Source organism: Ornithorhynchus anatinus, chromosome 1 (assembly GCF_004115215.2).
Source record: "Ornithorhynchus anatinus isolate Pmale09 chromosome 1, mOrnAna1.pri.v4, whole genome shotgun sequence".
Lineage (NCBI taxonomy): Eukaryota > Metazoa > Chordata > Mammalia > Monotremata > Ornithorhynchidae > Ornithorhynchus > Ornithorhynchus anatinus.
This window is the reverse complement of record NC_041728.1, coordinates 67,514,126-67,536,623: the sequence shown is the minus strand read 5'-3', so window position 1 is coordinate 67,536,623 and position 22,498 is coordinate 67,514,126. Positions and strand designations below refer to the sequence as shown.

The 22,498-nt window shown below is 48.2% G+C and overlaps 1 protein-coding gene across 6 annotated transcripts in view; it reads right to left on the bottom strand.

The window, feature by feature from the left end:
• Positions 1 to 22,498, bottom strand: part of MAP4K3 (mitogen-activated protein kinase kinase kinase kinase 3) — a 194,037-nt gene that overhangs the window by 124,197 nt on the left and 47,342 nt on the right. For all 6 annotated transcript variants that reach the window (XM_029066090.2, XM_029066103.2, XM_029066120.2 and 3 more), the window contains exon 2: positions 4,031 to 4,088. In XM_029066090.2, the coding sequence (XP_028921923.1) occupies positions 4,031 to 4,088 (58 nt within the window). The remainder of the gene's footprint in view (positions 1 to 4,030; positions 4,089 to 22,498) is intronic.

Below are 22,498 nucleotides of genomic sequence, written 5' to 3'. Positions count from 1 at the left end.
TGGGACAACCTGATCACCTTCTATCCCCTCCCAGCGCTTAGAACAGTGCTTGGCCCATAGTAAGCGTTTAACAAATACCACTATTATTAATCCCTGTCCACAAGGGTGTCCACAAGGCTCACAATCTAGAAGGGGGGAGGGAGGCATTTGAATATCTCCCCATCTGCAGTACTCATATAGATAGATAGATAGATCGAGAGAGAGAGAGAGAGAGAGAGACAGAGATCTATAGATAGATATAGATTGATATCTGTAAGCGCTTAGTACAGTGCTCTGCACATAGTAAGTGCTCAATAAATACTATTGAATGGATAGATATAGATAGATAGATATGTAGATCTATATATATAGCTCAATTATTGATTTTGACCACTCCAGCTATAAATAACTTAGAGGTAAATATAATGTTACCCACTTTTAACAGTGTAAGCTGTTTATGGGCAGGGACAGGTCACATCTTTTTTCTGTACCTCCCAGGCACCTAGTACAGTGCCCTGTCTAAAGTGGGAGCTCAATAAGCACTCTCACGGCTAGCGATTGTGAGGATGATAATGCCGAGCTGCGGGTAGTAGAAAAAGTAGTATTTGAAAATCATTTGCAAACACCAAATATTTGCTTATTTTGCCCTGGCACAGCTAGCGATTGTGAGGATGATAATGCCGAGCTGCAGGTAGTAGAAAAAGCAGTATTTGAAAATCATTTGCAAACACCAAATATTTGCTTCTTTTGCCCTGCCAGTTGGGAAATTAGGGCCATGAAGCTACAGCAAATTCAGACCACGGCAGAAAGAAATTTTGGTTCTTCCTCCAGACGGTTAGCTTGTTGTGGGCAAGGAACGGGTCTGCTACCTGTTGTATCAGCGCTCAGAACAGTGCTTGGCACATAGTAAGCGCCTAACAAATGCCATCATTATTACTGTACTCTCCCAAGTGCTCGGTACAGTGCTCTGCACGCAGGAAGCGCTCGATAAATACCAGTGATCGATCTTCAAATCTCCACTACCCAAGTCACCCATAAACGAGTTAAAGCAACAATTTCTTTTTTTTTCCTTTCCACAAAAACGTGCTAAGTTTTCAAAATTGAATTTCTCTTCTCTGAGCAAGAATACAAAGGATTCAATTTTCTGTTTAATAAAAGAATACATTTTGGGCAGGAAGAACTGTGGTAAAGAATGACTTATTTAATCAAAACCAGCCATTCAAGTCGCCGAGGGCTGACTTTTCATACGACTAACCCAAGTGATTATTCCGAGCACAGCTAGACGGTTCTCTAATTGAGCCACTATGGTGTTTGGTTTATTTAGGAAAGTTAGGGGCAATCTGCTAACCTGTTGGCTTCGGCCTTAAAGTGAAAGGAGTAGTCTCCTAGGGAAGTCTGCTTCAATGTGGTTTTGGTGGGAAGCAATGTGAGGCTAAAGACCTGAACTTCCCCTGAATTAATGATAATCATCACGGTATCCGTTAAGCGTTTACTATCTGTCAGGCACCGTGCTAAGCGCTGGGGTGGATACAAGCAAATCGGGTTGGACACAGTCCCTGTCCCACGTGGGGCTCACGGTCTCTATCCCCATTTTCCAGAGGAGGGAACTGAGGCCCAGAGAAGTGAAGTGACTTGCCCAAGGTCACACAACAGACAAGTGGCGGAGCCAGGTTTGGAACCCAGGTCCTTCTGACTCCCGGGCCCATGCTCTACCCACTACGCCAGAGACCTGCCAGGCCCCGTCGACCAGATGACAGAGCTCGACTTGAGTCCTGCGCTCACTCGATCCTGCTGCAGGTCCCAATCAGAGGTATTTATTAATACCTGCGGTATTTGTTAAACGCCTACCCCGTGTCATCCGCTGTACTAAGCGCTGGGGTTCGTACAGGATAATCGGGTCCCACGAGGAGCGCCCAGAGTAAGTAAGAGGGAGAATAGGGATTGAATTCCCATTTTGTGTAGAAGGGGAAACTGGGGCACAGAGAAGCTAAGCGATTTGCCCAGGGTCACACAGCAGGTCCCGGGTGGATCCGGGACTGGAACCGGGACCTCTGACTCCCAGACCCGTGCCCTACTATGCCATGCTGCAGTGTACCGTGTGCTGAGCACTGAGCTGAGCGCTTGGGAGAGTACAATGCATCAGAGTTGGCAGACGTGATCCCTGACCACTGGCTTTAAAGCCCTCCGTCACGTCGCTTCTCTCCTCTCCATCCCGGCCCGCGCACTCCGCTCCTCCGGCGCCGCTAACCTTCTCACGGGGCCTCCACCTCGCCTGTCTCGCCGCCGACCGCTGGCCCACGTCCTGCCTCCGGCCTGGACCGCCCTCCCTCCTCAAATCCACCATGACTCTCCCCCCCTTCAAAGCCCTACTGAAGGCCCACCTCCTCCGAGAGGCCTTCCCAGACCAAGCCCCGCTTTTCCTCATCTCCCACTCCCCTCTGCTTCACCCTGACTCGCTCCCTTTGCTCTTCTCCCCTCTCCCCACCCCACAGCACTTAAGCATATATCTGTCATTTTATTTATTTATAACGATGTCCATTTGTATTGCTGTCTGGCCCTCCGCCCTCACCAAGACTGTGAGCTCTCCGTGGGCAGGGATTGTCTCTATTGCTGTACTGTACTTTCCCAAGCGCTCAGTACAGTGCTCTGCACACGGTAAGCACTCAATAACTACGACTGAACGAACGAATAAATGAAAAAGGCTAAAACTGTTAGCTGAAGTTCTTGGCATCTCAATACACACTGGAGATACAGCACAGGCTAATTAATCAGGGAGAGAAAACATGCAAATTTTAATCCTCCTTCTCCCCATTTTAACGCTTAATGTGCAGTCAATTCAGGCTCCTCTCCAATGACTGGTTTCTCTTTGCGATTCTAATCTCACACGCTACCAAGAACACCGCCGCGGATCTGTGGTCTCGTTTCGAATGATTTTTCCCCACAAGAAACCAACTGCACTCTTGTGGGAAAGAGTGAAGGAATTTCCACGCTCTCTTCCAAGCATTTGCCAACGTTCTTCGAAAACCCAAATGAAAGGACAGAGATTCAGGGGAATAATTTTCAACCAAAGAGCTCTTGGGGGAAGAAATATCCTACTGGAATCCCGGCTCAACATAGAGAGGCAGGACGTAGTCAACTCGCACTTCTTTATAAGCAAAGAAGAGGCTGAGGAAAGGATGGGCGCTTTGCGCGCAGTAAGCGCTCAACAAATACGACTGAATGAATGAATCACGCCATCAGAAGTATTCATTGAGCGCTTACTGGGTCCAGACCGCTGTAGTAATAAGCCCTTGGAAGAGTGCGACACAATTATCAGACACGATCACTGGAGCTCTCAATCCAGCAAGGGAGAAAGACACTGAAGTAAATCACAGTTAGGAGGAAACAGTATAATAATAATTACGGTATTTGATACGTGCTTACCATGTGTCGAGCACTGTATTGAGCTCCGGGATAGTCTGCTGTGTGACTCTGGAGAAGTCACGTCACTTCTCTGTGCCTCAGTTACCTCATCTGTTAAGCGGGGATTGAGACTGTAAGCCCCGCATGGGACAGGGTCTGTATCCACCCCAGTACTTAGTACAGTGCTTGGCATATGGTGAGCGCTTGACCAAAACCACAAGTGTTGTTATTATTATAACTAAGCGCTGGGGTAGATACAGGAGAATCAGGTCCCTCATGAGGCTCACAGTCTAAGGAGGAGGGATAAACAGGGACTGGATCCCCATTCTGCAGATGAGGGAACTGAGGCCCTGAGAAGTGACTACTTGTCCAAGGTCACACAGCAGACACACGACGGAGCCGGGACTAGAACCCACATGCTCTGACTCCCGTGGAGAAACGTCTTCAACCAAACCACCGAGGAGGCTCTTTTCCCAGAAAGCACGGTGACCCGGCTCCGTTTTCCAAGCCGCACATACGACGTGGGAGGTGACGGAAGATGAGGAGAGGAGATGGGGGAGGAGGATTTAGGGCGGACAAGAGAAAGGGGCCACGGTGAGAAACTGGACAAGCCACAGGTGTCTAGTAAAATGATACTGGAAGACCTTACCTGGCTCCAGTTTTATGACTTTAATCGCTGCCAGTTCACCAGTGTTGACATTCCGAGCCTATAAAGGAAAATCAGAAAAAACAAGTTAGATTACGGGGCCATCGGTTATTACCGCTTATTTTTCCGCACGTTTTTAAAGCTGAAACTGCACAAAGCATTTACAGTTTTGAACCCAACAGCTTGGTTTAACGGCATATTTGCTCGTTTGCTCTTTAAAATCCGATCTACTGACTCGTTCGAGACAAGGTAGAACTGATACACTGTAATGTGTTACTTTTTAAAACCCGGAATGTGATGGCGTTAACAGTTACTTGACTGAAGATAAATTAATACTAACATCGTGCAACTTCTTTAACGTATGGGATCTTTCTCCAAAAGTTACAGGTTAAAAATCGATTTTTCAACCCAATTACCATCCTGTCTAGGCTTTACATTCGCGGTACTGCGATGAACCGTGCTGACAATCTGGAAATGGGATTTTTTCCGGTAGATACGAACGGAACGAACCGTTCTTGGCAAAATACAACGGACAGTTAATTGTTGCGCACAGCTCAGGAGGTATGGTCATCTAGATTGTGAGCTCCTTGGGGGGCAGGGAATGTGCCCGCTAACTCTCTTGTTCTCTCCCAAGTGCTTGACACAGTGCTCTGCACATAGTCAATGCTCAATAAATGCTCAGAGAAGCAGCGTGGCTCAGTGGAAAGAGCACGGGCTTTGGAGTCAGGGCTCATGAGTTCGAATCCCAGCTCTGCCACTTGTCGGCTGTGTGACTGTGGGCAAGTCACTTAACTTCTCTGTGCCTCAGTTCCCTCATCTGTAAAATGGGTTTGAAGACTGTGAGCCCCACGTGGGACAACCTGATTCCCCTGTGTCTACCCCAGCGCTTAGAACAGTGCTCGGCACATAGTAAGCGCTTAACAAATACCAACATTATTATTATTATTATTAAATACGACTGACTGATTGACTGATGGATCTGGCCCAGCAGAAGTGCTATGGGACCGGAAGTCGGTCAATCAATCGTATTTACTGATCGCTCCCTGTGTGCACAGCGCTGTACTAAGCGCTCGGGAGAGTACAATACAAAAATACGACAATAATTACGGCACTTTTTAAGCGCTCTGTGCCAAGCACTATTTTAGGTGCCGGGGCAGATACGAGTTAATCAGGTTGGACACCAGTCCCTGTCGCCACCCTGGTGTGGCCTAGCGGATAGCGGGCCCGGGAGTCGAAAGGACCCGGCTTCTGATCCCGGCGCTGCCCCTTGTCGGCCGTGTGACCTCGGGCAAGCCGCTTTAACATCTCCGCGCCTCAGTCGCTTTATCCGTAAATTGGGGGTGAAGATCGTGAGTCCCATGTGGGATTCGGACTAGGTCCTCTTTGATCTGCTTCCATCTACCTCAGTGCCTAGGGCAGTGACTGGCACATACGAAGCGCTCAACGGATACCATGAAAAAAAAGTGAGTCTATTAACGTCGGTCTGCCCCTCTAGACCGCGAGCTTGTCGAGGGCAGGGGATGTATCTGTTTATGGTTATATTGTACTCTCTCAAGCTCTTAGTACAGTGCTCTGCCCACGGTAAGTGCTCAATAAATACGACCGACTGGCACAACCGACAGGCTGACACTGTCTGAGGCTTTCCTTTACTGGGTCCCTTAAATCTTTTTCCCTGCCCTCCCGGCTTTCGGTTTCCCAATTTCAGTAGTCATTCAGTCATTCGTATTTATTGAGCACTTACTGTGGGCAGAGCACTGTACTGAGCGCTTGGGGGATATTAAACAGACACATTTCCTGCCCACAAAGAGCTGACAGTCTAGGGGTCAGTACGAAAGCTTTGTTCAATTCACGCTGAATTACCCAGGCTAACAGCAGATCGGAGTCGGTGCCATGTTGGTGATTCTCTGTTGGATCTGTCAGCTCTCCGCCATGTGTCCGACAAGTCTGTCGGTTCCTTTTTTTTTTTTTTTTAAAGAAATGATATTTGTTAAGTGCTTACTACGTGCCAGGCACCGTGGTAAGCACTGACATAGGTACAAGGTAATCAGGCTGGACACGGTCCCTGTCCCACAAGGGGCTCACCATCCTAATAGCGTGGCTCAGTGGAACGAGCCTGGACTTGAGAGTCATAGGTCACGGGTTCGAATCCCAGCTCTGCCCCTTGGCCGCTGTGTGACTGTGGGCAAGTCACTTCACTTCTCTGGGCCTCAGTTCCCTCATCTGTAAAATGGGGATTAACTGTGAGCCTCACGTGGGACAACCTGATTATCCTGGATCTACCCCAGAACTTAGAACAGTGCTCTGCACATAGTAAGCGCTTAACAAATACCAACATTATTATAAACACTTAGTACAGTGCTCTGCACATAGTAGGCACTCAATAAACACTACTGAATGAATGAATCCTAATCTCCATGAAAATGTTTGGGGCCAGTGAATTTTAAAAAGCATTCGAGGACACTTTAATACACAAGTTAATACAAAGAATCAGCAAATCCCGTCTCCCATTAGACTGTAAACTCCTTGAGGACATGAGTCTTGCTTCTGTTGAACTCGCCAAAGCAAGTATTCTTCGGTAAGCAGGTGTTCAGAAAATACCCTCCGTGGTTGGAAAATGGGGGTGTCCAGAATGAGGCCTCAGCTAAAGTGGGGTTAAGATGAAAAAGAATGAAAAAGAGGGGACTGGAATATAAAGTAGAAGGAGGAGTGGGGTGTTAGCCCCCGAGGGAGGAACGGTGTCTCTTTTGCTTATGAGGGACTTTTCCAACCGCTGAGTACAGTGCTCTCTTCTCCCCTTCAAAGCCCTGAGAGCTCACCTCCTCCAGGAAGCCTTCCCAGACTAAGCCCTTTTCCTCTGCTCTTCCTCCCTTCCCCATCGGCCCGATTCCCTCCCTCTGCTCTACCCCCTTCCCCATCCCACAGCACTTGTATATATTTGTACATATTTATTATTCTATTAATTTTATTAATGATGTGTCTACATCTGTAATTCCATTTATCTACTTTGATGCTATCGATGCCTGTCCACTTTTATTGCCTGTCTCCCCCTTCTAGACTGTGAGCCCTTGGCTGGGTAGGGATTGTCTCTATCTGTTGCCAAATTGTACTCTCCAAGCGCTTAGTACAGTGCTCTGCAGCCAGTAGGTGCTCAATAAATACGACTGAATGAATGAATGTTCAATAAATACCACGGGTTGATTGATGGGTGGGGAGAGTTGAAGTTTCTAGCAGTGCTTTAAGTTATTTGTTTATTTTTGTGCATTCCTGTCTGTCTCCCCTTCTCGATTGTGAACAGGAAATGTGTCTGCTGTTGTACTGCACTCTCCCAAGCGCTTAGTACAGTGCTTTGCACTCAGTGGGCACTGAATAAAAATGACTGAATGAATGAGTTTTATAGATGAGGTAACGGAGGCCCAGAAAGGCGAAGCTACTTGCCCACGGTCACACAGCAGACAAGCGGCAAAGCCAGGACTGAAAGTCAGGTTAGACTGACCGATTAGACCGTAAGCCCGTCAAACGGCAGGGACTGTCTCTATCTGTTGCCGACTTGTTCATCCCAAGCGCTTAGTACAGTGCTCTGCACATAGTAAGCGCTCAATAAATACTATTGAATGAAATAAATACTATTGAATGAAAGGTCTCTCTGAGTCCGAGGCCCACGCTCTATCCATTCAGCCACTCTGCTTCTCAGCTTCTGAGGGCTTTTAGGAATTGGGTTGAATCCTAAATCTGGTAGCTTCATTCCCACAGGTGCCTTGGTACTCTCCCGGGGACAAACTTCTCCTTTTTCGGGCCCCACGCGAAGCACCGATTCTCAGGTTGGGTCACTGACCGAAGGGGAGGGAGACGTTACCAAAATTTTCATTTCGCTAAAAGTCGGGCAAGCCTCAAAATTTAAAGGAAAGTCCCCAGATGCCTCTTTTGGCAACTGGCATGTGTATTTGACCTGAGTGTCTGGAAAATTCCCCTTGGAGAAATGGTACACCCAAGCTACTGTCAAAGGAAACGATCGTCTCAAGAAACTTTCTGCCCGGTTCTATGACCTGATATATAAAAGTAGGTCTGAGGATGAAACCTGGGAAAACTTTAAAGATAACACTTAATGGCTCGGGTATGAGGGGAATGGGATTTTGAAAGGCTGTAGTAATTTTAAAAAAGTGTCATTATTCCAAAAATAACTTGCATTTTTCTAAGTAATCTTCCTTGAGGAGAAAGTTAAAACTGCCAAAATAGAAAGAATGTCCTCATGGGTGAGACATGGGAATACGGACAGTAATTTAAAAAAATGATCCCAGAAACACTTGAGCAACAGGAAGATTTCTTTAATTTTTTTTTTTTTAATCCTGGGATACAGATTTGGTGAAAATTTGAGAAACACAGTAAGCGCAGAACTACCTACCTAAGAACAAAGAACTGAAAGTTCACCAGAAAATTCTGAGAGTGAAAAAAGTGCCACGGGAGTGTTTTAAGTTCAGTTTCACGACCACAGTGCATCCAAGTGAACCAAAAGACGCATTCTGCTCTCTGCTAAAGACCTACCTCTAATTCAGTCAGTCAATCGTATTTATTGAGCGCTTACTGCGTGCAGAGCATTGTACTTGGGAGAGTACAATACGACGTAACAAACATTCCCTGCCCACAGTGGAGCTTACAGTTTAGAGGGGGATCAATCCATTGTATTCATTGAGCGCTTAATGCATGCAGAACATACAGTACTAAGCGCCCGGGAGAGTACAAAATAAACAGAATCGGTAGAAGTATTAATTGCCCCCAGGGAGCTTACTACCTACCTCTAAAGGAGCGGTTTATCTAGAGAGAACCTGACTCCATAAGACCATTAGTCTGCTTAGCCCCGCCACAACCTCAGGACAAAAAATAAATATTAAAATAGATTCGATGGAGTAGTGAAATAGTTCATTTCAACACATCTGCATGAGGACACAAAGAGTTCTTTACCAATGGCACTCGCAATTCCCCTCACTAGTTAATAAAAAGATACGCATTCAAAGGTGACGCCGAGGACATCTTATCTAGGCTTGCTAAAAATTGCCGAACAGGATCAGAAGCTCAAACTACAGAGAGTCCCCAGTTTGTTTCGGGGGGCGGGGGTGTCTGTCGCTTGCAATTTCTTTTGCCGATTTCAAATCTGCCTTAGAGTTAAAACCTCGGGTGACAAGTGGGGTTTTTAAAAGGCGGACCTCATTACAATGGGGGGGAAAGGAAAAAAACGGATACAGTCAAATGGATAAAGCCGCACACAGGGGGAGTGTAGTTTAGTGAGTCTTGTCTTATCTATTGCGGTCGAGTCGTGTCCGACCCGTAGCGACGCCAAGGACACCTCTCTCCCAGTACGCCACGCCTCCAACCGCAATCGTTCTGGGAATGGATCCACAGTTTTCTTGATCAAAATACGGAAGTGGTTGACCATCGCCTCCTTCCGCGTAGTCAACCTGAAGCTCCTCCCTGGACTCTCTCCCGTGCCGCCGCTGCCCGGCGCGGGTGAGTTTTGACTCTTAGCAGATCGCCTTCCATTCGCTAGCCACCGGCCAAGCTACGAATGGATAGGGTGGGCCTCTGCTCGACTCTCCCTCCCGTAGTGGAGACTGGTAGAGGACTGGAAAGTTTCCAGGTGCCACCCTGAGAGGGGGGTTTAGTGAGAGCTGCTGTTGCCCTCTCCCATCTGCCACACATCAGGTCCCCACTGCCAATCAATGTCAGTTCCCCCTCCCCTCTATTCACTTTGAATTACGAGTCGGTCTTCGTGCCATTTGTGTTGTGTTTCCCCACCCCTCCCTCTTCATTTTTCTTCCTTTTTAGTCTTCACTCTCTCCTCTTTCCGCCTGTATTCCACCCCTCCCGATTTCCTTAGGTAGCCTCACTCTTGTCTGCACGCTGGCAATTTGGGTCGGCTCGTCATTCCTGTTAGGCTGTAAGCTTCTCGAGGGCAGGGGCCGTGTCTACACCATCGTCATCGGTGGTATTTACTGAATAACTACTGAGGGTAAAACAATGACCCATGCACTGGCAATAACAATAATTACGGTACTCGTTGAGCGCTTACTATGTGCCAAGCACTCATCTTAAGAGTATAAGAGAAGCGAGAGACACGATCACGGCCCCGATGGGGTTGGACAGACAAAAATGATTTACAAATACTGTGAGCAAGAGGAAGAACGGGAGTAAACTAGGAAGGAGCACACGGGAACCATGTTGAAATAGCTTAATGATCCAACGTACTGATAATTACAGAAATAGGTAAAGGGCTGAGCGTTGGAACTGATTGTATATACGCTAAGGTGACGTTGGGTCAACGAAACTGGGGTAACTGGGAATTCTTTTAAGGAAAGCTTCCCGAGAGTGACAGGATTTTAGATGGACTTTGCAGATGGGGAGACTTGGCGGATTTGAGGTGGGGGTGGTGGGAAGAGCAGTGATAATAATAATGATGGCATTTGTTAAGTGCTTACTGCGTGCCCAGCACTGTTCTAAGCGCTGGGGTAGATACAAGGTCATCAGGCTGTCCCACGTGGGGCTCATGGTCTTAATCCCCATTTTAGAGATGAGGTGACTGAGGCGCAGAGAAGTGAAGTGGCCTTACCCAAGGTCACACAGCAGACAAGTGGCGGAGCCGAGATCAGAACCCATGTCCTCTGACTCCCAGGCCCGGGCTCTTGCCGCTAAGCAGAGTATTTAGGAAGTGCTTACAGTGTGTGAAGCCCCATACTAAGGAAAGAGTACACAGGTGGGAATTAAACGGGGTCCCTGGCCCCCGAGGGGCTCACAATCGAAACATAAAACAGGAGAGAAGGGGCCGGAGAGGGACACACAATGAGAGATGATACAAAAATCAAAAAACCCACTAAAACATACAGCAAGGACAAAAAGGAGAAGCAGCACGGCTCGAGGAGAAGCAGCGTGGCCTAGTGGAAAGAGCGCAGGGCCAGAAGTCCGAGGACCCGGGTTTTAATCTCGCCTCCGCCACCTGACAGTTGTGTGACCTTGGGCAAGACGTTTCACTTCTCTGGGCTTCCTGTTCCTTGGCGGTAAAGTGGGGATTCATTCCCTGTTCTTCCCTCCTACTTAGACCGTGCGTCCTATTTGGGACGGGGACCGTTTCCGAGCTAATTTAATTGTACTTCTCCCAGCGCTTGAAATAGCGTTGCCCAGTGGGAGCCGAATAAACACCACAAAGGAAAAAAAAAAATTCTCACAAAGAGGAAACAAAGAGCACAAAACCAGAGTGCCCCTCCAGACCGTAAGCTCGTTGTGGGCAGGGGATGTCTATTACTGTGTGCAGAGCACCGTACCGCGACTGGAGAGAGTACCACATAATGATATAACACACACGTTCCCTGCCCACGGGGAGCTTACAAGTCTAGAGGGGGACCGAGCAATCAATCACCACGATTGAGAAGCGGCGTGGCCTTGTGGATAGATCCCGTCCGCCACTCGTCTGCTGTGTGGCCTTGAGCAGGTCACTTCACTTCTCTGGGCCTCAGTTACCTCTCTAGAAAATGGGGATTAATACTGTGAGCCTCATGTGGGACAAAGACCGTGTCCAACCCGATGTGCTTGTATCTATCCCAGTGCTTAGTGTAGTGCTTGGCACGTAGTAAGTGCTTAACAAAGGCCACAGTTATTATTATCTTATTATTATTAATCAATTGCATTCACTGAGTGCTTACTGTATGCAGAGCACCATACTAAGCACCTGAGCGAGTACAAAATAAACAGAATTGGTCTACACATTCCCTGCCCAGGGAACCTGTCTGTTTATATCGTTATACTGTCTTCTCTCCCACGCTCAGTCCACCGCTCTGCACCCAGGAAGCGCTCAATAAATCCAGCTGACCGAGTGCCGCGGAGCAGAGGATTTGGGCTCTTCACTACGCCGGGTCAAACGGTCAGGATTCCAGTCCCGGTGACCATCCCGGCTTCGGCAGCTGCCCGGCTTACCCAACGCTCTCCCTCCCTTCAAAGCCCTACTGAAGGCACACCTCCTCCGAGACACCTTCCCCGACTGCGCCCCGCCTTTCCCCTTCTCCCACTCCCTTCTGTGGCGCCCTGACTTGCTCCCTTTATTCAACCTCCGCCCCAGTCCCACGGCGCTTAATGTACATATCCACCATTTACTTATTTATGACTGCGTGGCCGCTGCTGCTTCTGGCCCCGGCGAGGCCGGACGGGACGGCAGGCCTGGGACGTCACAAAGGGGCTCGGGGTCTAAAGCCACCGATCAAGGTGGTGGCCCGAAATCTAGACTGTAAGCTCGCTGTGGGCAGGGCGTGTGTCTCTCCCAGGCGCTCAGTACGGGGCTCTGCACACGGTAGGCACCCAATAAATACCACTGATTGATGTGGAGTGCGAAGAGGGTAACTCCCTCTCTCTCTGGCCTGTCATTTCTTTAAGTGGCATTCTGCCCTGTGGCTACCGGACTTGGAAAGAAGTACGGTGGACATGGGGCTCAAGGAACCACGCCTTTTGCTTTCTGTGGGGGGTTTTGCTATGTACTTACTATGTTGGTATTTGTTAAGCGCTTACTATGTGCAGAGCACTATTCTAAGCGCTGGGGTAGATACAGGATCATCAGGTTGTCTCACGTGAGGCTCACAGTCTTCATCCCCATTTTACAGATGAGGTAACTTGGGCACAGAGAAGTTAAATGACCTACCCAGAGTCACACGGCTGACAAGTGGTAGAGCCGGCATTCGAACCCATGACCTCTGACTCCCAAGCCCGTGCTCTTTCCACTGAGCCACACTACTATGTGCCAGGCACCGTGCTAAATTCTGGGGTAGATACAAGCTAATCAGGTTGGACACAGTCCATATCCCACCCGGGGTCCACGGTCTTCGGCCCCCTGTTACAGATAACTGAGCAGAGCGAAGTGACGTGACCTGCTCAGGGCCACTCGGCAGACGGGTGGTGATAGCTCAGGTTCTTCTGACTCCCAGGCCCGTGCTCTATTTGTTAAGCGCTCGCTATGTGTTAGACGCTGTACTAAGCGCTGGGGTAGATTCACGCTAATGAGGTTGGACCCTTATCCAGGTCCCACGTGGGGCTCACGGCTAAGCAGCGTGGCTCAGCGGAAAGAGCCCGGGCTTGGGAGTCAGAGGTCGTGGGCTCTAATCCCGGCTCTGCCACTTGTCAGCTGTGTGACTCTGAGCAGGTCACTTCACTTCTCTGGGCCTCAGTTACCTCACCTGTAAAATGGGGATTGAAGACTGTGAGCCCCACGTGGGACAACCTGATGACCCTGTATCTCCCCCAGCGCTTAGAACAGAGCTTTGCACATAGTAAGCGCTTAACAAATACCATTATTATTATTACCCTTTCACCTTGGGGGCACAGTTGGGAAACGAAGCCACGGAGAAGCTAGGGACGACGGCCCCTGGTCATCGGAACTGCCTTACAAGCCTCAAAAGCAAAATGGTAAAAGTGAAAACTAATTTTATCCCAGTTTAATCCAATACGCGTTCTGCAAAAATGGATGTTAACGGGCACGCTTAGTCCTTAATTACAGTGGTGTGCACCCCTAAAAAAAGTTGAATACAAAATAAACCCCTTGTGTTTTAAACAGGATGAACTATACGGTTTAGAGATTATACCATTTAATGTCCCACAGCCTCTCTAGACTGTAAACAAACATTAATGTTTTTCAACAGCAACTTCCCACGCTTCCTGCAACTACCCAAGCTGCTGTTTCTTTAAAGATAACCCCCGAGATTTAGACTTGGGACTGACACTGAAGTATTTTCTTAAAACTTCTGTCTGCTTTTAATTTCCTGTGCAATAACTGAGAGATCAGCGCACCATTCATCCACCAAAAAACAAAAAACCAACTTCTGGTAACCAAATGTGAGTTAGCCAGCGACACTTCTAAACACCCCTGGATGCTGCAGTGGAGATAACCTATTTATCACTCTAATAACAAAGCAACTTGGCAAGACTTTGCGAGCTTTTCCCTCTAGACTGGGAAGGGATCGCGTCTACCAACTCTATTATACTTTTCCAAGCGCTTAGTACAGTTCTCTGCAAAGAGTAAGCGTTCAATAAATACCATGGATTGGTTGAGGGAAATAATCACAGGGGACCGCTCCCGCAAATGAATACGCCGAGGCAGTCCTTGTGAATGATTTTTAAGGATAAAGCGGGGGTTCTCCGTCGACAACCTTTGTGGTTTAAGCCGTGGATCGGGGTGGCTGTCTGATAGCTAGACTATAAGCTCGGTGTGGGCAGGGAATATGTCCGCCAACTCCGTTTATACTGTATTCTCCCAGTACTCTGTACTCTGCACAAACACTCAATAAATACCACTGATTGAAGCGGAGTGGGCAGGGAGCGACTCTCTCTCCGGCTTGTCATTTCTTTATAATAATAATAATTCTCATTATGGTACTTCTTAAGCACTTACTATGTGCCAAGCACTGTTTTAAGCGCCGCGGTAGATGCGAGTTAATCAGGCTGGACACGGTCCCTGTCCCACGTGGGGCTCACAGTCTTAATCCCCATTTTACAGATGCGCTGAGGCACAGAGAAGTGAAGTGACCTGCCCAAGGTCACCCAACAGACATGAGAGAGCCGAAATCAAAACTCAGGTCCTTCTGACTCCCAGGCCCGTGCTCTATCCTCTAAGTTACACTGTAGCTAAAGTGTTCTTTCCTGTGATTCCCCAGATTAGGGCAGAGTAGGTGGAATCTGGAAACCATGCTTGTTTTTTTTTAAATGGTTTTTATTTGGCATCTGCTCTGTGCCAGGCAATGTACTAAGCACTAGGGCAGATAAAAGTTAATCGGGTTGGACACAGTCCATGTCCCATATGGGGCTCACAATTCACTCATTCAATTCATTCATTTAATCGCATTTATTGAATGCTGTGTGCAGAGCACTAAGAGCTTGGGAGAGTACAATATAGCAACAGACATATTCTCTGTCCACAAGGAGCTTACATTTTAGAGGGGGAGACAGACAATAATATAAATAAATAAATTACAGATATTGACATAAGTGATATGGGACGAATGAAGGGAGCAAGTCAGGGCGACGCAGAAGGGAGACGGAGAAGAGGAAAGGAGGGCTCAGTCAGGGAAGGCCTCTTGGAGGAGATGGGCTTTCAGTAAGGGCTTGGAGAGAGTAATTGTTTTTGAGATGGAGTAACCGCCTCAATCCCCCCTTTACTGTTGAGATAACTGAGGCCCAGAGAAGCAGAGTGACTTGCCCAAGGTCACACAGCAGACAAGTGGCAGAGCTGGGATTAGAACCCAGGTCCTTCTGACTCCCAGGCCCATGCTCTATCCATTGGACCACACTGCTCTGATTTGCTCGTATCTACTCCAGTGCTTAGGACGTGTGCTCACCGTTGCTTCCCCAAAACACTTCCAAGAGACTACATTTTGTTTCTCGTTTGGTTAAATGATGCATCCTAAGCCCCCTTTCCCCCCTTTCCCTCTGCACCTCCCCCCCCCTTCCCCTCCTCTCAGCACTGGGCTCATTTGTATAGAGAAGCAGCGTGGCTCAGTGGAAAGAGCACGGGCTTTGGAGTCAGAGATCATGGGTTCGAATCCCAGCTCTGCCACTTGTCAGCTGTGTGACTTTGGGCAAGTCACTTAACTTCTCTGTGCCTCAGTTCCCTCATCTGTAAAATGGGGATTAATACTGTGAGCCCCACGTGGGACAACCTGATTCCCTTGTGTCTACCCCAGCGCTTAGAACAGTGCTCTGCACATAGTAAGCGCTTAACAAATACCAACATTATTATTATTATTATAGATTTTTATTCCCCTATTTATTCTGTTAATGAGGTGTCCATCCCCTTGATTCTATTTATCATGATTAAGTTGTCTTGTTTTTGTCCATCTGCCCCCCCCCCCGATTAGACTGTGAGCCCGTCATCGGGCAGGGATGGTCTCTATCTGCTGCCGAATTGTCCATTCCAAGCGCTTAGTACAGTGCTCTGCACATAGTAAGCCCTCAATAAATACTATTGAATGAATGAATCCTCTAAACGCTTAGGTTCATTTGCAGAATCATTTCTTCATTGCACCGGTGCAATTCCCCAGTGATAAAAACGAGTACGTGGACGGGAAAATGTTTTGAAGTGCCATGCATTTACTTCCCTGAAACCTAAATCATGACTTTTGGTTTCTCGGCCAGGGATAAGCTCGTTATGGGAAAGGAATGTGGCTGCTCATTCTGCTGTATTGGACTCTCCCAAGTGCTTAGTACAGTGATCTGCACATAGTAGGCACTCAATAAATTCATTCAATCGTATTTATTGAGGGCTTACTATGTGCGGAGCACTGTACTAAGCGCTTGCAATGGACAATTCGGCAACGGATAGAGACAATCCCTGCCCGACGGCTCACAGTCTAATGGGGGGAGACGGACGGACAAAAACAAGACAACATCATCACGATAAATAGACTCAAGGGGATGGACACCTCTAACAAAATAAATAGGGTAATAAATAATATATACAAATGAGCACTGTGCTGAGGGGAGGGGAAGGGAGAAGGGAAGGGGCAGAAGGAAAGGGGACTTAGCTGAGGGGAGATGAAGGCGGGGAGGAGGAGGGAGCAGAGGGCGGTGTCTTTATTACTATTTGCAAAGTAGTGAACTAAGCACTGGAGTATCAATAAGGAAATCAATTTAGATATGATTCTTGTCCTGTAAGGGGCTCCCCATCTAAGTGAGGGAGGACGGTTGTGATACATTAATAATAGTGACAATAGTCATTTAATACCAGTGGCATCCATTAAGCACTTACTACAGGTCAACCGTGGGGTAAACGGAAGATAATTAAGTCAGACGCAGTCCCTGTCCCACATGGGGCTCCCGGTCTAAAGGGAATAGCACCGACTGAATGATCAGAAGCTGAACAACCTCAGAAAGAACCCGTCGGCTTAGAAAATCAACAATGACCCCCCAGTCTTGACAGGGGCGGCAGTGGCTAGATTTTCAATGGACAGAGGGCATAGAGAGGGTAAAGAGGAGGTGGCATGGCAGTGCCAAGGGTTTTTTTGTCGTAGCTTTTTATGGCATTTGTCACATGCTTACTACGTGCCGGGCACTGTACTAAGCACTGGGGCACAGACAAGCAAACTGGGTTGGAAGCACAGTCGCTGTCCCACATGGAGCTCATGGTGTTAATCCCAATTTTACAAATGAGGGAACGGAGGCAGAGTGAAGCGATGCGACTTGCCCGCAGTCACACAGTGGACAAGTCGGTCAGCCGATCGTATTTATTGAGCACTTACTGTGTGCAGAGCACTCTACGAAGTATTTAATAATAATAATGTTGGTATTTGTTAAGCGCTAACTATGTGCAGAGCACTGTTCTAAGTGCTGGGGGAGATATAGGGTCATCAGGCTGTCCCACGTGAGGCTCACAGTCTTAATCCCCATTTTCCAGATGAGGGAACTGAGGGACCGAGAAGTGAAGTGATTTGCCCACAGTCACACAGCTGACAAGTCTGCCCTCCCTCCTCACCTCCGCCAAACTAACTCTCTTCCCCTCTTCAAAGCCCTGCTGAGAGCTCACCTCCTCCAAGAGGCCTTCCCAGACTGAGCTTCCCCTTTTCCCTCTGCTCCCTCTCTGCCCCCCTTTCACCGCCCCCTCAGCTAAGCCCCCCTTTTTCCCCCTTTCCCTCTACTGCTCCCCCTTCCCTTTCCCTCCCCTCAGCACTGTGCTCGTCCGCTCAATTGTACATATTTTTTATTACCCTATTAATTTTGTAAATGAGATGTACATCACCTTGATTCTGTTTATTGCTATTATTTTAATGAGATGTACATCCCCTTGATTCTATTTATTGCCACTGTTTTTGTCCGTCTCCCCCGATTAGACTGTAAGCCCGTCAATGGGCAGGGACTGTCTCTATCTGTTGCCGAACTGCCCATTCCAAGCGCTTAGTACAGTGCTCTGCACATAGTAAGCGCTCAATAAATACTATTGAATGAATGAACAAGTGGCGGAACCGGCATTCGAACCCATGACCTCTGACTCCCAAGCCCGGGCTCTTGCCACTGAGCCACATGGCTTAGAGTGTCCCGTTAAGAATATAACAGAAACATTCCCTGCCCACAACGAGCTTCCAGTCTGGAGGGGGAGACGGGTATTAGGTGCTGTCGGGGCCGGGAGGGGGGCGACGAATAAAGGGACCGAGTCAGGGTGGCGCAGAAGGGAGCTGAAGAAAAGAAAAAGAGGGTCTAGTCAGGGAAGGCCTTCCGGAAGAGGCGTGCCTTCAATAAGGCTCCGAGGTGGGGGTGGAGAGTAACTGTCGGATACGAGGAGGGAGGGCGGGCGTTCCAGGCAAGGGGCAGGACGTGGGCGAGGGGTCGGCGGCGAGCTAGAGGTAGAACGAAAAGAGCCCGGCCTTGGGAGTCGGAGGTCGTGGCTTCTAATCCCGGCTCTGCTGCTTGTCCGCTGTGTGACCTTGGGCCAGTCACTTCACTTCTCTGGACCTCAGTGACCTCATCTGTATAAACGGGGATTCAAAAATGGGAGCCCCACGCGGGACGATCCGATGACCCCGTATCTCCCCCAGCGCTTAGAACAGCGCTCTGCACGTAGGAAGCGCTTAACAAATACCATAATTATTATTACTAGGAGGAGGAGAAGAGCGAGGTGAGGTAGGAGCCGGGATTAAAACCCAGAAGTTAACTATCCCCTCTTTCTAACCTAGAGCACTTTAGGTTGCTGGTGATTGCTGGAGCACTGAGAGAACCCTCCCAAAATATTCTTGATAGTTACAGTTAAAAAAAAAAAAAGAAATTAATAGATTGCCGTGCTGTGAGAATATAAACATTCAACTGGCTGCACAGTGAGACCTCACTAATTAGGATCCCACATATCCAAATTTTGATAACAACCCTTGCTTTATCCCTTCGCCCCTTCTAAGGCTGCCAAAAGAAGGCAGGCTTTTTAGGAAAAGAAAGAAGTGCTTGATTTACACTCCTGTCAACAAAGCCCCAATTAAGCCGGGAGAAATATCAAGAGGCAACAGATGGAGAGAGGAGACCTTAATTTCCAACTTCCCCAGGCAAATTTAAAGCGACTATCCCAGACCGGAAGCCATGAGGCCTAGTGGAAAGGGCGCAGGACTGGGAGCCGGCGGACCTGGGTTCTAATGGGGGTAAAGTCGTGGTTAAAATCGTGGTAGAGAAGCAGCGTGGCTCAGTGGCAAGAGCCCGGGCTGGGGAGTCAGAGGTCACGGGTTCGAATCCCCGCTCTGCCACTTGTCAGCTGTGTGACTTTGGGCAAGTCACTTCACTTCTCTGTGCCTCAGTTCCCTCATCTGGAAAATGGGGATTAAGACTGTGAGCCCCACGTGGGACGACCTGATTCCCCTGTGTCTACCCCAGCGCTTAGAACAGTGCTCTGCACATAGTAAACGCTTAACAAATACCAACATTATTTATTATTACTTCACTTCTCGGTGCCTCAGTGACCTCATCTGGAAAATGGGGATTAACTGTGAGCCTCACCGGGGGGGGGGGAGGGGGAGGGATTGTCTCTATCGGTTGCCGAATTGTACATTCCAAGCGCTTAGTACAGTGCTCTGCACACAGCAAGCGCTCAAGAAATACTACTGAATGAATGAATGACAACCTGATTACCCTGTATCTCCCCCAGCGCTTAGAACAGTGCTCTGCACATAGTGAGCGCTTAAATACCAACATTATTATTATAATTAAAATGGGGATTGAAATGGGGATTGAACCCTCAGTGCTTCTCCCTCCTACTTTGACTGTGAGCGCCCCGCGGGACAGGAGCTGTGACCAACCTGATCAACTTGTATCTACCCCAGCTCTTAGTACAGTGCTGACACATAGTAGACGCTTCACGAGTACCATTAAAAACACAAACATCAGTACAAGAGAAGCAGCACGGCCCAGTCGGTAGGGCCCGGGCCTGGGAGTCATAAGGTCACGGGTTCTAATCCCGGCTCTGCCACTTGTCTGCTGTGTGACCCTGGGCAAGTCACTTCGCTGTGCCTCGGTTCCCCCATCTGCAAAATGGGGATTAAATGAGTTACTTCATCTGTACGGTGGGGATTGTGACCGTGAGGCCTAACCCAATTTGTTTCTATCCACCCCAGAGCTCAGTACAGTGCCTGGAACATAGTAAGCGCTTAACAAATACCATAATTATTACTATTACTATTATGAGAGGCTGATGAGGACACGCATCATGGGGTTAAAGCTAATCTTAACACACACCCAGAAAGCAAAACACCTATATTCTGCAGCAATCCAGGGATGATCCGTGTAGGATACCACCCCGCCCGGAATTTTCAAGCACGCTACAGGGTTTCGGTAAGACGAGGGAAATTTTAGTTCCGGCACCCAACTGGACCAACTGTTTAGGAACCAAAAGTCAGTCCCCGTGGTCGTCGTCACTTGCAGCATCATTGTCCCTCATTCATTTGTTCAATCGTATTTATTGAGCGCTTACGATGAGCAGAGCACTGTACTAAGCGCTTGGAATGGACAATTCGGCAACAGAGAGAGACAATCCCTGCCCGATGACGGGCTCACAGTCTAAATGGGCGTCTAAAAGTCTGGTGCTCCTACCTACCCCTGACCTCAAATGGCAGAAAAAGGGTGAGAGGGGAAGCAGCATGGCCTAGAGGAAAGAGCCCAGGCCTGGGAGTCATAAGGACCTGGCTTCTAATCCGGGCTCTGCCACTTATCTGCTGGGTGACCTTGGGCAGGTCATTTCACTTCTCTGGGCCTCATTTCCCTCATTTGGAAAATGGGGGTGAAGACCGTGAGCCCCACGTGGGACAGGGAGTGTCCCACCTGATTAGCCCCTATCTACCCCAGCGTTCAGTACAGTGCCTGGAACACAGTAAGCGTAAGCTCGTCTCGGGCAAGGGAATGTCCCTGTCTACTGCTGAGTTGTACCTTCTCAAGGACTTAGTACAGTGCTCTGCACACAGTAAGCGCTCAATAAATACGATTGAGTGAATGAAGCTTTTAACAAACACCATAAAAGGGGTCGCGGAGAGGCTCTGCCCAGCTGGATTAGGTTTTATGCCGTCCTTTTGGGAAAAGATTTCCAGGTCCCCCCTTCAATCCCCAACGCACTGTGCATTGCGAAGTGTTGTGTGTTCTGCACACAGAAAGCGCTTAATAAATACGATGGAATGAATTGACGTAGAACTGCCTTAAAAGAAACACACATTTCAACAGTACTTTCCAAAATTGGGCCATACTCTTCGTGTTTAGTCAGAATGTGTTAGGTTTCACCGGATGCATGTGGCACTAAGGAGGAAATATGCATTTTCTAGGAAAATCCTATATATTTCTGTTAATTCTCTCGCATTAAGGATATGGCTGGATTTCTAACTAGCCCTGGTCTAACAGAACAGACAAGCAGTGTGGCTCAGTGGAAAGATCCCGGGATTGGGAGTCGGAAGTCATGGCTTCGAATCCCAGCTCTGCCCCTTGTCAGCTGTGTGACTGTGTGCAAGTCACTTCACTTCTCGGTGCCTCAATTCCCTCAACTGTAAAATGGGGATTAACTGTGAGCCTCACGTGGGACAACCTGATTACCCTGTATCTACCCCAGCGCTTAGACTAGTGCTCTGCACATAGTAAGCGCTTAACAAATACCAACATTATTAACAGAACGTGGGATTGTCATTATGCCACGAGGGAAAGAAATGTCTTTTTGATGGTAATTGTTACGCGCTTACTATGAGCCAGGCACTGTTCTAAGCGCTAAGGTAGACACGAGCTAATCGGGTCGGACACAAATCCATGTCCCTCGTGGGGCTCTTAATCCCCATTTTTTGGATGAGGGAACTGAGGCCCGAAGAAGTGAAGTGCCTTACCCAAGGTCACACAGCAGATTAGTGGCGGAGATGGAATTAGAACCCAGGGCCTTCTGACTCCCAGGCCCTTGCTCTATCCACTAGGCCACGCTGCTTCTCTGTCTTGCGACAGTCCAGTGAAATAATAAAGTAGTGTTCCAGGCTTCCATTTACTCTCCGTGCATATTATTTACCCACTGCCCAAATCCCTGTGATTCATACATTCTGAAAATGACGTTTCAGGAAACTGGTCAAGGCTCTGTGATTTAAAAAAAGAAAAGCAGGAAAAAAAACAAAAAGACTGCGGTCGAGCTTAATCTCAGTTTCAAGAAAACTACAGTCAAAAATCTAATGGTTATTTCCACATTAAGGCCTCTAAGAGCAAAAAGCAGATCAGCAGCTGCTTTTTAAACAGGACGTATGAAGCAGGATAAAGGTCACTTGAACAGGGTGGTGTAGAATAAAGTCGGGAGAAAGTTCCCGCTGTAGCATTTAGCAAAGTTGCATTCGGGAGTATAATGGATGAAAATTCATTCATTCATTCAATAGTATTTATTGAGCGCTATGTGCAGAGCACCGTACTAAGCGCTTGGAACGGACAATTCGGCAACAGATAGAGATGATCCCTGCCCACTGACGGGCTCACAGTCTA